Below are 17,828 nucleotides of genomic sequence, written 5' to 3' on the forward strand. Positions count from 1 at the left end.
TGTTATCACAAGGAGCGCAATGCTACCCACAACATCTGGAACTACATGCAGCGCGGAGCCTGCCATGTACTGTTATCACAAGGAGCGCAATGCTACCCATAACATCTGGAACTACATGCAGCGCGGAGCCTGCCATGTACTGTTATCACAAGGAGCGCAATGCTACCCATAACATCTGGAACTACATGCAGCGCGGAGCCTGCCATGTACTGTTATCACAAGGAGCGCAATGCTACCCATAACATCTGGAACTACATGCAGCGCGGAGCCTGCCATGTACTGTTATCACAAGGAGCGCAATGCTACCCACAACATCTGGAACTACATGCAGCGCGGAGCCTGCCATGTACTGTTATCACAAGGAGCGCAATGCTACCCATAACATCTGGAACTACATGCAGCGCGGAGCCTGCCATGTACTGTTATCACAAGGAGCGCAATGCTACCCATAACATCTGGAACTACATGCAGCGCGGAGCCTGCCATGTACTGTTATCACAAGGAGCGCAATGCTACCCATAACATCTGGAACTACATGCAGCGCGGAGCCTGCCATGTACTGTTATCACAAGGAGCGCAATGCTACCCATAACATCTGGAACTACATGCAGCGCGGAGCCTGCCATGTACTGTTATCACAAGGAGCGCAATGCTACCCATAACATCTGGAACTACATGCAGCGCGGAGCCTGCCATGTACTGTTATCACAAGGAGCGCAATGCTACCCATAACATCTGGAACTACATGCAGCGCGGAGCCTGCCATGTACTGTTATCACAAGGAGCGCAATGCTACCCATAACATCTGGAACTACATGCAGCGCGGAGCCTGCCATGTACTGTTATCACAAGGAGCGCAATGCTACCCATAACATCTGGAACTACATGCAGCGCGGAGCCTGCCATGTACTGTTATCACAAGGAGCGCAATGCTACCCATAACATCTGGAACTACATGCAGCGCGGAGCCTGCCATGTACTGTTATCACAAGGAGCGCAATGCTACCCATAACATCTGGAACTACATGCAGCGCGGAGCCTGCCATGTACTGTTATCACAAGGAGCGCAATGCTACCCATAACATCTGGAACTACATGCAGCGCGGAGCCTGCCATGTACTGTTATCACAAGGAGCGCAATGCTACCCATAACATCTGGAACTACATGCAGCGCGGAGCCTGCCATGTACTGTTATCACAAGGAGCGCAATGCTACCCATAACATCTGGAACTACATGCAGCGCGGAGCCTGCCATGTACTGTTATCACAAGGAGCGCAATGCTACCCATAACATCTGGAACTACATGCAGCGCGGAGCCTGCCATGTACTGTTATCACAAGGAGCGCAATGCTACCCATAACATCTGGAACTACATGCAGCGCGGAGCCTGCCATGTACTGTTATCACAAGGAGCGCAATGCTACCCATAACATCTGGAACTACATGCAGCGCGGAGCCTGCCATGTACTGTTATCACAAGGAGCGCAATGCTACCCATAACATCTGGAACTACATGCAGCGCGGAGCTTCCAATGTACAATATGACATACACGCCTTGCTTTGTCAAACACAGAGCTATTATTGAGCTATTAAAGTGTGGTGTGCATGTGTGTTATGAAACTTTTGTGTATTACTTAGATTAACTATACGGAACTATGTAACAACCGAGGAAGTAAATAGGTAAAAATAATAAAATAAAACAAAAATAAAATTATACGAAGTATTTATTTTTTTACAATACTTTATTTTACAAAACAATGTAAGAAAATCTAGTACAAACTTATAAAGTAAAAATATTTTGCACAATATGCGGCCTTATTGCTACACAGCAATCTCTGCCAGGCAACTTGAAAATTACTGGAAGTAAGGAGTAACTTTTATGGAATACATTTTTATTCATTGGCTCACTTTCCAAATGCTTAGATAAATTTGGAAGTTCTTGACACAAATATGTACTGAGCATGACCTCCAGTTTGAGGCTCGATTCGATACCTCTCGTTATCGCAAAGTTGAGATTATTTTGTATGGACTGGAGAACTTTTCTCCTAACTTAGTAATTTACATCGTATGACACGCCATCAAATCGTCGTCCAGTGACATATCTAGTGTATTTACAGGAATACACAAAACCACCTTGCACTTATACCTTGATGTATGCTAGGTATAATAAGAACACTTTACGGGGCAGATTAACAGCTAATAATTAAATTACGAGGACTGAACCAGGTTCTAAAGTCACACCGACTTCCATCATCCATTTACCACTACCGACGATATCACATTTTCATAGTCTACCTTGAGACAATTCAATAATCATAAATGACCGCCAAAACAAGTAAAATAATATTGATGTTACAATCGGCTTTTCTTTCTTACTAACACAATATCAACATTAAACAGAATGCCTTTTTTTTTTTTTTTTCAATACGATCCTTATAGACGTTCAAATGCTCGTCCATCCTGACTTTTGCGTTATTTCTAATTTCAAACAGGTTAACTTTTAAAGTGTTGACACTCGTACTAAATCATTATAACGTAGTGGTCTTGCAGCCTATAGACAATTGCATTGGGCTGTCGCCTGTGCTGTGCGTTTCTTTCATACAATACAATTCAAAGTAAGTTGAATTTCGCCAATAACTGTAGAATACCATTATCTACGTTCATGATTTTCAGCGATAATGAAACAATGAACTTAAGAACAGACATAAACCTTTTAAAATAACCCGTTAGCGCAACTCATCCCGCTTGTAATTTTGTAAAACTCAAAAGGACACTGTCAACACAAGTTTATGAGTTCGCTACCTGCGAATGACGTAGCTTGATCGGCTACTATTCCTTTCAGCGCCTTAAATAAGATAACAAAAACAAAGCGCTTAACATGCTCTTTTTTTTTTGGAGACACATTTTTAACAGGAGCTAGGTGACAATATTTACCAGTAAATGCGTCAACAACAGCAAGCATTTTTTTATCATATGTGACACCTTAAATTTAAATCAATAATATCATTTTATCGGCTTCAATTACTTTACTTATGTTCGGATCAACAACTTATGTTCGGCTTGTAGTCGTCGCGAATCTTTACTTTTTTTTTTTGCCCAAATTGAACATTATGTGGAGACAACTAGTTTCTACTAATAAAATCTACATGCGGTATTCTTGGATTTGCCTTGCGTAGGTACCGACATCGAAATGAAAAACTTGTATGTAAGCCCATCATCTATGAACACGAGGAGAAAATCTTTTTCTTATGACATGATGCTTTGAGACTATTTCAGTCTGTTAATATTTTAAAATGTTAACACTTAACTGATTATGCTTGAGGTCTTCTTAAATATTTTAACTCTATTTAATAACTATGATAACAACTTTCTGTGTCAGTGATTCTTTGATAATATTCGACTTTTAAGTTGATCATTACTTTCTTGTAGGAAAACTGAACCACTATCAATCTATTGAACAGGAATCTGTGTGTACTTCGACAACGAGATTTGTACGAAGATCGTTAATAAAGAAGCAGAAATCTTTTTTTTTTATCATTCTAAAATATTTCGCGAATTTTAACGTTCTTTTGACAATAATGCTTCAGCAAGAGCCTTTTTTTTTTTTATCTAACAAGTCTACCGTTCGATGTTATGAAACCTTGTGGTGAATACCTATTCAATATTGCAACAGCAATTTGCATTTATTCCAATTAAATGAAAACTCTGCGCATGCGAGACTTTCAATACTCTTTTTAAACAAAAGAATGTAACCTCTTATGATTTTGAAAACTCGAGAACATCGTTGATTATAAAAAGTAGCTATGAAGTCATGTAATTTATCTAGTCCTTGGTTAACAACAAGGGCATTACAAAACCTTATCAATGTTGAAAGAACTGTAGATTGTGCTAGGGTTGTATTCACAGCGGGGGTGGCGGACGTGGTGCGTCGCATTCGGCGGCTGGGTCTGGAGGTGGCGCTGGAAAAGTCAGAGGCTATCTTCTTTCCCGGCCGTCGAAGGCTACACAGCGCCGGATCGGAGATCAGGGTCAGCGGGGTTCCCATCAAGGTTGGATCCACAATGCGGTACCTAGGCATTGTGCTTGACAGCAGATGGAAGTTCGTGGAGCACTTCCGTCGCCTCGCCCCCCGACTTGTAGGGGTGGCTGGGGCACTGGGAAGCTTGCTCCCGAACCTTAGGGGTGCCAGGGGTGGGTGTCGCCGTCTGTACACAGGCGTAATCCGCTCCATGGCCCTCTACGGGGCCCCCATCTGGGCAGACGCCCTAAGCGCCCGTAATAGACCATTCCTGCGGAGACCGCAGCGGGTCATGGCACTTAGGGTAGTGAGGGCGTACCGCACGGTCTCATTCGAGGCAGCGTGCGTGATGGCCGGGACGCCCCCGTGGGAACTGGACGCCGAGATGCTCGCGGACGTGTATCGCCGCGTCTCGGCGTCCAAGTCGCTTGGGTTCAACCCATCTTATGAAGAGGTTGAACAGTGGAGGGCTGAGGCTATCGAACGGCGGTTCCGGGAGTGGGAACGCCGGCTCGAAGAGCCCAGCGCTGGAGAGCGGACGGTCGCAGCAATTCGACCGGTGCTGCGAGAGTGGTGCGACAGGCGGCATGGGGCCATAACCTTCAAACTCAAACTCAAACTCAAACTCAAACATTTATTTATTCAATTAGACTTCTTAAAGAAGCACTTTTGAAACGTCATTACATATTTTAAAATTTACCACCGATTCGGAAAGCAGTATCTACGGAGAAGAACCGGCAAGAAACTCCATAGTTGCTCTTTTAAATCATGTCAGTTTTACAATTTTACAAAATACATATTATGTAACAACATATAAGTATTGTAATAACATGCCAAAGAACTGTCCTGTGGTTTTTACGCGACAACCCTCCATGGGTTTTTATCGTCCATATATTCCTGAATACTGTAGTACGCTCTCTGAACTAGTACATTTTTTATATAAGTTTTAAATTTAGAACTACTAAACTCTTTAATATTATGAGGAATTCTATTGTAAAAGCGTATACCTTGACCCATAAATGAATTTTTAACTTTAGCTAATCGGAAAAATGGCATTTCAATTCTATTTCTGTTCCTTGTGCCATAACAGTGTCTATCTCCTACTCTTGTGTGTAAGTCGGCGTTTTTGTGTACATGCAAAATATTATTAAATATATACTGTGATGGTACAGTAAGGATACCAGTATTCTTAAAGAGATCTCTTAGTGAGTCCCGAGCACGTAAATTATATATAGAACGAATGGCTCTTTTCTGTAAGATAAATATAGTTTCTATATCTGCTGCCCTGCCCCATAGTAGAATTCCATAGGACATAATACTATGAAAGTAGCTGAAATAAACCAATCTAGCTGTATCTTCATCGGTGAGATGCCTTACCTTTCGGACTGCATATGCTGCTGAACTGAGCTTACCTGCAGCGGTGTTGACATGGGCTCCCCACTGTAGTTTCTCGTCCAATGTTAACCCAAGAAATACAGTCGATTCTGTAGGGTGTAATACCTCCCCGTTCAAGGTAATATTTCTGCTTAACTTTTTAACGTTTGGTAGTAAAAATTCAACACAAGTTGTTTTTTTGGCATTTAATAATAAATTATTAGCAGTAAACCAGTCGGATATGTGTAAAAGAGCACTGTTCACTTCGTCAACATTTGGGTCATGCCTATCCACATTAAATATTAATGAGGTATCATCTGCAAACAGAACTATTTCACACCTATCCTGTAAATAATGAGGTAGATCATTGATATATACCAAGAACAAGAAGGGTCCTAAAATAGATCCCTGTGGAACACCAATGTTAATTGACGCACCGCTAGAACGTTCTCCATTAACAACTACAGTTTGTATCCTATCATGCAGGTATGAGGCTATGAGGTTCTGAGCTTGTCCTTTAATCCCATAGTGATTAAGTTTACGCAATAAGGTACAATGTTCAACGCAGTCAAATGCCTTGGAGAGGTCACAAAATATCCCCAAAGCATTTTTTGAGTTTTCCCATGCCTTATATATATGTGTTAGTAGTGCAACTCCAGCATCTGTGGTTGAGCGCCCCTTTGTGAAACCAAACTGTTTGGTGTGCAGCAAATTATTAGATGCAAAGTGACTAGTCAATTGGTTTAATATTAACTTTTCGAATACCTTACTTAATGTTGGTAAAATCGAGATAGGTCTATAGTTGTTACAGTCTTCTTGATCGCCTTTCTTAAATAGAGGTATAACTTTACTAAGCTTTAATAAATTAGGAAATGTACCATAGTCACAACACTTATTAAATATAAAAGCTAAATTGTTCGCAATATTTTCTATTATATTATTAACTAAATTTACGGACATTCCCCAAAGATCACAAGTATTTTTTAAATTTAGTGTCTTAAAGGCTGTAACAATATCATTAGCAGTTACGTGTCGCAATTCAAATAATGTGCTGCACCCCGCAACATGGTCCCTCAAAAAGGTCTCTGCAAGTGCTGAAGACGAATTTAAATTATTAGTAATGCTAGCAGGGACACTACTAAAGAAATCTTCAAATGCAAGCGCAACATCAGCATTTTTGTCAATAACCATGCCATTATTAACAAGTTTTATGGTATTACTTGATTTGCTTTTACCCATTTCACCATTAATAATAGACCAAACTGTTTTAACTTTATTATCGGAGTCGCGTATTTTATCTCTGATATACAAACGCTTCGCAGTAAAACAAACAATTTTAAAAGTTTTTGAGTAATTTCTAACATAACTAAGAAAAGATGGGTCTTTATTATATTGCTTCATACCATATAACTCATAAAGAACGATCCTACACCTATGTATGCTAGGTGTCGCCCATTTACTAAATGGTAAATCCTTGGTAATATTTAAAGATTTAACTTTAAATATTTTTTCAAATTCATTATGCACTAAATTAAAAAGATTTTTAAACATTTCACAAGGATTATTATGACAGGATTGATCATTCAGTACGGGCAGGCTTTTATTAATATTATCTCTAAATTTATTAATGCCTTTTTTAGTTATAGGCCTAACATTAATTCTTTTAAATTCAGGTAAACAATCCCATTCAAAAACTACTTTCTGGCCACAGTGATCCGAAGTGAGTGTATTGAGAATATTTTTCTCTAAACAGTTGCAGTCGCAGTATATATTATCAATACAGGTTGCAGAAGTAGGTGTAATTCGTGTGGGTTCATTAAAAAGTTTATACAGATTAAATGACTGAAACAAATTAACAATTCGTGTTGCCGTTTGTGTTTGTAAAAGTATATCAATATTAAAATCACCACATACTATAACTTTTTTTTTACTCCTACTTAAACGCTTTAATATTTCTTCCATGACTGTCTCAAACATATTATAGTCACTGGAAGGGGGTCTATAAACGCAAACAATAATATAACGCTCCAGCTCCACACAGGACAGTTCAATGGTCCGTTCTACAGAAAGGCTAACAATGTCAGTTCGTTCCTTGCATTTTAAACTATTGTGTACAAAAATAAGAGAACCTCCATGAATAGCGTTTGTTCTAAAGTATATACTTTTTAATTTATAATTATCAATATTTATTAACAACTGACATTGTTTAAGCCAATGTTCTGTTACACAAAATATTTTAATTCTATTATGATTTAAAAATAATTCTATTTCTAATAATTTGCTAGCCAAGCCTTGAATATTTTGATGCACAATAGAAAAAGACTGCTTAGCTGTTGTCTTATAAACTAGTTTAAATCTAGCTTAGGGCTAGATTGTCTGTCAACACTTAAACTAGGTTGATGTATATAATTACTACTACATAAAATTATAGTAGATCCAGGGTCTGATACTAAACATGTACCAGACTGGTTAATAATTTTATATGCTATTAACATAGCAAGTTCTCTCTTATATCTAAATGGCAGATACACTGTATTCTTTGTCAAACAAAAAGATTTAATACAAGAATTTATGTCAAAATATATAAATGCATCACTATGATGATTTGTTAAATTATATAATTTCAAGTTAATATTATAGATAAATTTATATTGATTTTGTGTCTTCCGCCTTACACAGGTACTGTCTGGGCACGGTTGCTTCGGGCGGTATCTGTGTAAAGTCGCGAGGAGGGAGCCCAGCATGGCTTGCCACTGGTGCACCTGCCCGGAGGACACGGCAGATCATACACTTGCCGTGTGCCCCGCGTGGGCTGAGCCCCGTGCTCGCTTGGTCACGGTCGTCGGGTCGGATCTCTCTCTGCCCTCCATTGTTAGCGCAATGGTGGGCAGCGACAGATCCTGGCGCGCGGTGATCACGTTCTCCGAGGACGTGATCTCGCGGAAAGAGGAGGCGGAGCGGGTTCGCGAGAGGGATCCTCACGCGGACCCGATCCGGCGCCGACGTCCTATTGGGCGTCGTCGTCGCGTTGCGGCTGATTTACGCGGCCGCAACCAGCCTCCTTGACGAGGGGCGCCGGGCAATGGAGTGGGGATTTAGTCCATTGTCCGGTGGGATGAGGCGGCGTGAGACGTGTTCCGCTCACGCCGCTCCATGAGGGTAGAGCTGGCAGGCTCTTAGCTTGTTTGGGCCCGGTGACGGGCTGCCGCTGATGGGATCACGGATGAATTCTACACATACCCGTGGCCCCGTCGTTGATGCGGCTTGACGGAACACAGTGGGGTTTTGGTCGGTAGGAATCCGACATAACCCACGGCCTCTTCCCCAGAGGCCGTGGGTATCTATGCAAGATTTCCCCACTAAAAAAAAAAAAAAAAAAAAAAAAAAAGGGTTGTATTCACAAGTCTTATTCCCATTTCACAAAATTTGTGCTTTACTTTCAATAATGGATCTGACACGATGAAAATCATTAAAATCATTTAAATCCGTGTCTATAGATTCAAAATTACTTTCCGCAAAAACAAATATTGTTTATTTTATATTCACGAATAATTTGAGTCCCAGTGTTATTCATAATCAAACTACGTCCGGCTCTAGTACAAACATCTCAACCTGTTACTCTATCCCAGGAAGTACTCGAGAGTCTACAATAACCAAAGCTCATATTAACATCATTATTACAATAACCAGTAATGTTGAACGGGCGAATGAATAAGTTGATACAGGGCCAATTCCTGTTACGCGAGTTTATACAAACTCTAGAGGCATCATGCTATCGGCTATCCTTTTACAAAGGAAAAAAAAAACAATCGGACCTGCTGTCAATAAGGCACTTGAACTTAACGCCGGCAACGTCTTTGACTGTAAGGGCGGCTTGCACAACGATCCTTAAATGAAATTAGGGACTCCTTAAACGTATTTACTTCACTAATCACGATTAGCGTCTTGCATTACGAAAATAATGCCCAATAAACACGTTTAGTGAACTGTCAAAATTAAACGCTCCTAAACGGCTATTTAGCGCTGCTAAACGTGTTTAGCGGACGCCATCTTTTAATGCCAGCTGATTTGTCGTGGTGTCCCATATACAATTTCTCTGTGGTGGTCAGTGGTGGTGTTTTGTGTGTGCATCGTTACTTTAGTTTACAATGGATTTATGGGAATTCTCGGATGATGATGAAGAGATAATTGAATTTATAGCTCGACCTATTACTGCGAGACAACTTTTTCCAAGATCGGATTTATTTAATACGCTTTCAGATGAGAAATTCGTCCGAAGATTTCGTTTGACAAAAGCAACAACAATAATTTTACTAGAGCGAATCGAACAAAGCTTAAAATACAGGATTGATAGGTAAATAATTATGTAAATTCTTTTATATATGATCAATCAATTTTTGTACCCTATCAGTTGTTTTGGGGCCTTAGAATATACCGTTGCTTTTCATTTCAGAGCGACGGCTGTAACTCCTATGAATCAGTTGCTGTGTGCCTTGCGTTTCTATGCTACTGGCAGCCAATTGATAACTTGTGGTGATATGGTTGGGGTCCATGAATCTACTGCTTGTAGAATAGTGCATCGTGTGACTCACGCTATAGCGAGTCTGCGCCACATGTACATAACATATCCAACTTCAGAGGACGAATTGAATGCATTGGCAATAGGGTTTTACAAAATAGCAAAATTCCCGAGAGTCATTGGTGCAATAGACTGCACTCATGTGCGAATCCTGGTGGTGATAATGCAGAAATATACAGAAACAGGAAAGGCTATTTTTCAATAAACACCCAATGTGTTTCAGCAGCAAATTTAAAATTTTTAGACATTGTGGCAAGATGGCATGGTTCTGCTCATGACTCTAACATCTGGGATAACTGTGCTTTGAAGCGCAGTTTTTTACATGGGAAATTGCGCAAACTAGCTATATGATGACACCATTAGCCGATGGCAGTGCTGTCTCAAGAGGAGAAAGACTTTATCAAGAGTCACAAATAAAGACAAGAAATGTAGTGGAAAGGGCCTTTGGATTGTGGAAAAGGAGGTTTCCAATTCTGTCCCGTGGAATAAATATCCACTTACATAAAGTACCAGGAATAATCATAGCTACAGCTGTGTTACATAACATAGCTATTACACAAAACGATCAAGTACCCCCTGAAGATCCAGATTACCCAGTAATGGAAGAATTATCTGTGGGAAATACTGTGGGTACTGGTCAGCTGAGAGGCAGCCGTAATTTAGAAAGGAGGGTTTTAATTGAGCAATATTTTGCTTCACTATAAATTACTACAAATTGTATGCTAAAATACTTATTTTATAATGGGTTTCAATAAAAAATTAAATTGATTTGTAATATTTTATTATTTGAAGCCTCATAGTGTTTTATCTTAAGATCTAATAATAAAAGCTCCTTTTCTCTTACATCTTCCTTGTGTTTATTCTGTTTGAGTAACTCTAACAGTTCTATTTCCTGAATTTTTTCTTTATGTTTTAATTCGATTTCTAGGCATTTTTTAATTTGCAACGAAGACTATTAATAGAGGGATATTTTGCATCATTGTAAAAAAAATAAAAACAAAAATATTATAGCTCTGATTGTTTCTTTTTTATTTCTAAATCCTTAAGTAAAAGTTCTTTTTTATACATTTGTTCATCAAATTCCTTTTTTTTTCATTAAATTATCTAACTCTATTTCATATATTTTTTGTTTATGTTCTATTTCCATTTCCAATGACAGTTTTTGTAGTCTAACCAGCTCCAACTTCTCTTCTGCCAATATTTTGAAGCTCTCATTTGCTGTCTTACTTTTCTTAGTTGCTAGTTCTTCAGTAGTATTATTTTCTGGAATAAAGAAAAGTAGTTTAATATAATATTACTATAAGCAAATTGTGAATTCGCAAAAAGATATGAAACTGAATGACTTGAAATAATAATTTAGGTACCTTTGTTAAAGAGAGCAGTTGCCTTCCTTTTTCTTAAAATGTCTATCCTGCTTAAATTTTCTCTGACTTGAGATTTTGATAATGGTGTGGTATTAATGCCACTCGTATAAGGTCCATGGTCATTGTCAGATAAATCTAAAACAAAACATATAATTAAAAAACTGCTGTAAATATATATAATTATAAATTATGGTGATAATTAATTACCCTTGTTTGTCAGCACAGTTCCTTTCTTTTGTATTATCTCCATCTTACTAAATTTATCTCCAGCTCGAGATTGCAATGGTGTGCTTGGAGTAGAACCACCATCATTCTCAGTAATAACTAAAAATAAATATATGAATAATATAGGTATTTAATAAATGTACATTTTGTTACATGATTGGTTTTAAAAGCATCAAAAAGTATTTTTGTGTACTATTTAGTTACCTACCAGTATTACAATCAACCACCAATGTAGTTATGTTTTCAAGACTTTTTAAATAATCTTCTTCAATGGGTGCAATTCGTTGTTCTTCAGGAAGACTCTCTTGAAATTGCTTCATGAGCGTGGCATCTCCATCGTACATACTATAAAGTCCATCCATTTGTGGCTCTATTAACTTTCTCACTGCATTAAGTGGGTTGTCATCATCTGAAGGAGGAGGGCCTCCACCTAAAAATAATAAGTTTAACTTGTTTACAATTGTCTCTTTTGGACGAGAATGTGAATCTCACTTTCCGAAAGAATTAATGTCATGAACTTATGATTTTCATCAGTATTGATAGGCAGCTTACAAAACACCCATAAATGAAAAAACACAACACTACTATGATATTTTATATGTACCTGTTCCCATCACAACCTTCTTATACTTGGCTTCTTCTTTTTTCAATTCTACTTGCAAACTGTCGAAGCTTTCCTGGCAGACCTCAATAGGCCTATTTATTGTGGAGGCGATTGCTTCCCAGTCTTTGCCATTTTCCTCTAAGGCACTTAGAAAAGCCTGTTTTTGATCAGGATCTGTAACATAAATAGACATCTGTGTTATAAATAGCAAATACCAGCGGTACTACGGTTAATAAAAGACACACATATACAAGGGTATGGTAATCTGTGTCCAGAAAAATAAATTCATCATGTTACTAACCTTTCAACAACATTTTTGATTCTGAATGCTTTTTTTTCAATTTGCTTTTAATGTTTCTATAACAACTTAAAAGGTTTTCGGCACTTCTTGAAACACCTTTTGTGTTGGCATTAAAAACATGAGCGATTTTGACCCAGGCATTTTGCTTTTCAACCTGTTTGATTTGGTCGGTCTTTTTGCACTCAATAATATGGGTGTATGGTTCCATCGCTGCAATCAGCAATATCTGCTCTTCTTTTGTAAAATTAGGCCCCCGGGCCCTAGAAGAAACACTTTTGTTTGCCATGGTAATTATCACTGAACTCAAAACTAAAACAATAATATCAATGAAAAATAAATACCACGAGAAATAGCACGAGAACACTTCACAAATCACAACAAACTTTTGTGACTTGACACTTCTTCGGTTCGGTTGACTTCATGTGACAGTTGAAAGCTCGTCGGTCCATTTCACGAATTTTTTTTTTAAGAAATGCAACCATTTTGCTCTAAGTCAAGTGTACAACGCACGAAAACTTAAAAAGGAACGCAAGAAACTGCTTTACCGACTCCCTAACTACGATTAGTTAAATTACCATCCAAACGGACATGGGCAAGACATTTTTAATTGTATTTAGGCTAAACATATTTAGCAAGTTAAACGCATTTAACTAAATTCTATTTAGACCAAATGTTACGCAAGCCGCCCTAAGCGGGGTATCGTGCTGTAAACACACATTAATAAGGGCATTGTTTCTTTAAGAGCGTGCCGCCCGTTGCTTAGAAAAACAAACCTCTTCTATGTGACCAAATTTATGACAATAAATGCGTTGTTATTCTTATCGATTAAACTAACTGATTTTGTTTCATGGGCGAGATTTACAGTCACGTTTGTAATGACATGTGAACACACAGTTATAGCAAACAATTTGCAACATGCGATGCTTTAAATGATTTGTGCCAAAATGTCTATCAAGACCCACAAAATCAATCGGCGTGTATCATAATAAATCAGATCATACCTGGTCATCTGCAATACCTTCTACCACGAATTTACTATATTCGCATAGTTCCAGCCCGTTCTCAGCCGGTCGATTAGCGCCAACTTTGTAGTGGAGCACTCGATGTATGTTGAAACTCGATCACTTTTTTTACCATACCATATCTCGAAAAGGTATTTCCTCTCGCTTCTTAGCTTCTTTTCACGTTAAAAATAATGTCCACACAGGTAGATGAAGGCTGGCCTCGTAGTGGGTCTTCCTTACTTATGCATTAGACCCGGAAACAAAATATTTCGTTTCGGGAAGTGTATCTGCCATTTCTTTTAACAGGGATGCGCACGACATGATGCTTTATTGGAAAAACCCACACACAACACATGATGTTGTTGTTATGTTAACATTCTCACGATTTATTGGTGGAAACTCTGGTGCTTCTCGAACCTCATTAACACTATCTATTTCTTCTTGAACTTCACTAACACTATCACTCGTTTCACTCACTTGCAAATCGGGGGTAATAAGTGCCGATCCCACCGCTGCTGTCGGAGAATTTAAATAACTCTCCATAATTAATTATAATAAGGTAGATATGTGAAATAATATTAAATAATGACTCAGTGCGCACACCTTGCGCGGTCGATGGTAGTACCGAGACTATATCATCGAGCTACTGACCCAAGGAATATAAACCATAGCATGGCCCGTAAACCCATGCATTTCATATCAATTCAATATCGACATTATGTTATACACAGTAGAGTACATTATAATAGGAAGGTATAGCCACATAACAACTACTCTGTTATGATTCTCTCACATACAAATACATACTAAGCAAGCAGTAACTAAGGAGTAGAAAAATTCCAAAACTAAAGCGCCTACTTCCTTTTTTTCTCCAGAAATTCAAAGTCCAAATCCAAAACGAATTACTCGAAGTGATCGACGTCGTTTCCCGTCGCATAATCGACGACGATCTCGACGACCGCGACGACGACGACGACGGCGACGGGGATGGGGATGGGGGGTGGGGGGAGATGCTCGAGGGGGAGGGGGAGCTCGCTGAGGGAGGGGGGAGGCTAGCTTGCCTCGTGGGGACGTTGAGGGAGGAGTTTAAGGCTTGCGGCATGCGGCATAAGAGGTATGGGATTTTCGGTGGTTGAAATTTATTGGCAAGAAAAAGAGGTATTACAAAAATATTAATATGAAAAAAGTGGTTATAGGCAGTGGTGTTGTTACTACATGATATTTAGTTATAGGAAATTCCCGAGGTGATGAAATGTTCAATTAGTAAAAAGTAATCTATCCATACGAAAACATCCTACCAGGCAATATTTCGCTTTGTTGACGTGAAATGCAGACAAACAAATAAAATAACTTTGCATTTGTATAAGAGCACTAGCAAACCGGGCGAACTCCGTTTCGCCACCGTCACAGACACCTTTTCTTTGCTATAAACCTAACGGAGCCCGAGACCTTTCCAACGAATGCAAACCCGTGGAAATCGGTTCGTGCATTCTGGATAGCGTCAGGAAGGAAAACCCGACTTATTTTTATATAGTAGATATATAGTAGTAATTTTATATAGTATTTTTTTATAGTAGATAAATATAACATTTATGGTAGTGAATTAAAAATAAATGTAAAAACAATTAAAAATTAACTTTGTTTGTTTTCTAGATTGATACAAGTATGGCGGGCTGCGTTACAGAAACATAAGATACCGGACTCGTGTCTTCACACCGAACAACATTACTGGAGTGCTGTTCAACAAGTGGTATGATTTTGTTTGTTATTTCAAAATCTATACTTATAATATTACTAGCGGTCCGCCCCGGCTTCGCCCGTGGTACCTACATGTTTAAACTATCCTATCTCTCAAGTTGGATCGAACTGCACATGGTGTGCGAATTTTATTATAATCGGTTAAGTGGTTTAGGAGTCCCTTGAGGATAAACATTGTGACATGAGATTTATATGTATATATTATATATATAAGGATACAGCTGAAGAGTTTGTTTGTTTGAACGCGCTAATCTCGGGAACTACTGGTCCGATTTGAAAAATTCTTTCGGTCTTAGATAGCTCATTTATCGAGGAAGGCTATAGGCTATATATCATCACGTTACGACCAACAGGAGCGGAGCCACATGGGTAAAACCGCGCGGAACAGCTAGTTAGTAATAATTATATATCCGTCGTAAAGTCTTCTATTCCGATGTTCTTATAAAAAAAATAATCAGTTGAGAAAAGTTATAATCTATACTAATATTATACAGCTAAAGAGTTTGCACACGCTATTCTCAGAAACTACTGGTCCGATTTGAATTGGCCGGTCAAACTTGTAACATTAGTTATGTACTTACTTCAAATTTTCGACTTCGAATTTAACGACTGAATAAAAAGGAGGCGGTTCTCAATTCTCAATACTTTAATATTTTTTCATGTACTGCATATTTGTGAAATATACATTTTCAAAAGTAAGGCATTTTTTTATGTCTTTGTCAGAAAAAAATATTATACGAAACTGCGTATCTGTTTATAAACATATTTATCCTCATTTTTTATATCCAAAATAAGAAAATAGTAAACACATTTTCCACTGTTTTTTGTTTCAAAAATAGATAAACTTAAAATTGTTTACAGATGCAGCTCCTCCTAACAGAGTACTTACAAATAGAGAGTGTGAGTCTCTCAGAGGCTCGACGCGGAGTTAGTAGGGCTGCTCCACCCGACTTGAAACTATCCGATTATTTCAGTAAGAAAAAACCGCAGAGACGACGGGAGAAACTGTTTAAACTTACAGGTAGGTTAGGTAAAATTATTTTGTTAAACTTTTTTTGTAATTTTGCCGAGTTCGTTGACGCGGGGTTATTACTTTCAATGTTTAAAAAGAGAAAGAGAAAGATAATTTATTTGAATCCATAAAATTATTGCAATTTTACAATTAGAATAAAATTATACATTATGGTCTCGTTTATCGCGATAAAATCCATTGAAATAGTTCTATTTCCATATTTTATTGTAAATTATACATTATGTCCCAAAAAGTAGCGATGGACGAAATCTGGGAGGTAGAGGACCTAGAGGGCTATCCGAATCACCCCCATGTATGTTATGCGATTTTTCATATTTTCGGAGTTATGACGTTTTATTCAATTTTTCACCTATCGTCAATATATATATATATATATATATATATATATATATATATATATATATATATATATATATATATGTCAGAGTATTGATTTATTCAGTTGGTATTAACGCCATCTATTGGTAAAGTTGTGAGTATTTTTAATATTGACGCAGTAAGACTTGAAGTTTTAACGAATGAATTTATGACAATGACAAGTGACAATGACATTTTCCTTGAGTCAGTAGTTTGGTAGGTTGGGGGGTGTCAGTTCGACCGACACTTGCCGCCCGACAGCCAACCGCGCCAGTTGTGCGCACTGATTCTTTTTATTATTTACGATCATGGCGGACGTTGAAATTAATCGCGAGGAATCTCCGAAAGCAGCGGTGGGATCTGACCATCATTCCTCCAGTGTATTTAACCGATACCCTGCTACTACGAGCGAGACATATTTCCGAGAATCGGCGAACCAATCCGCCGAATCAGATACTCCACCAACTGGCTACGTGGAATACTCCACCAGCAAGCTGGCGATGATCGATCGACTGGTGACAGCGTGAGCGAGGTGAACGAGATCGAAGTCGTCATGTCAGGTATCTCTGACGATCAGGTACGAACAGATTTATTAAAAAAAATACCCCCACGGACTTTGTAACATTAGATAGACACGTTGCTACCTACCCTCAAATTAATAAAAATAATAAACGACCTTCAACTTCGAGCTCTTTTTGTAGTGACTTTAAGCAGCGTTAAATTGAAACAAATGACCATGTTATGTGCCACAATTGCGGCAAAATGGGGCACTATAAGCGAAGTTGTAAATTCCGTCCGCACACTAAGGTTTCACATTCGGAAACGTTTTAATTAAAATGTTCCCCGCCTGTCGATAAAAATGTTCAGTGCACTTATTGTCGCAAATTGGGGCATACAGAGCAGGTGTGTTTCTCTAAACAACGAGACGAAAAATTAAAAAAAAAAGTTATGATACAAGGTCCGTTAATGTGTGTGTGTAGTCAGAATCGCCGCTTGTTAAAATTATTGTTGATAGATTTCAATAACAAGCCCTCGTAGATAGTGGATCTGCTCGCTCATTCGTAAACCTATCGCTGACGTTATGACTGGTGTACGAGATTTTTTTTTATTTACGCGTTTAACTGGTATTAGCTCCACTTCCACTCATTCTTTTTCCGTATTACTTTGCCTATAGAGATCGATGATGTTCACTTAGAGGTCGATTTTTTT

General features: G+C 38.5%; 2 protein-coding genes across 3 annotated transcripts in view; one reads left to right on the plus strand and one right to left on the minus strand.

Annotated features, from left to right (window-relative positions):
* Sec8 (exocyst complex component secretory 8) overlaps positions 1-17,828 on the plus strand; it is a 101,107-nt gene that overhangs the window by 9,420 nt on the left and 73,859 nt on the right. Inside the window, 3 exon segments of the mRNA XM_090107147.1 lie at positions 14,347-14,585; positions 15,125-15,221; positions 16,091-16,250. Coding sequence (XP_089963273.1) covers positions 14,347-14,585; positions 15,125-15,221; positions 16,091-16,250 — 496 coding nt within the window.
* LOC149904898 (uncharacterized) lies at positions 10,588-12,712 on the minus strand. Of its 2 annotated transcripts, XM_090107526.1 has the most exons (6): positions 12,468-12,712; positions 12,167-12,340; positions 11,771-11,992; positions 11,545-11,661; positions 11,338-11,472; positions 10,588-11,236 (listed from the first exon to the last, which is right to left on the minus strand). In XM_090107526.1, the coding sequence occupies exons 1-6, from the start codon at positions 12,673-12,675 to the stop codon at positions 11,049-11,051; spliced, it is 1,044 nt and encodes a 347-aa protein (XP_089963652.1). In that variant the 5' UTR covers positions 12,676-12,712; the 3' UTR covers positions 10,588-11,048. The 2 variants fall into 2 exon arrangements, with proteins under 2 accessions (XP_089963652.1, XP_089963653.1); XM_090107527.1 differs by lacking the exon at positions 11,545-11,661.

The sequence above is a fragment of the Colias eurytheme genome, chromosome 11 (genome assembly GCF_061535395.1).
Source record: "Colias eurytheme isolate Ceu_HAF_F1 chromosome 11, ilColEury1 Martin Lab GWU primary, whole genome shotgun sequence".
Lineage (NCBI taxonomy): Eukaryota > Metazoa > Arthropoda > Insecta > Lepidoptera > Pieridae > Colias > Colias eurytheme.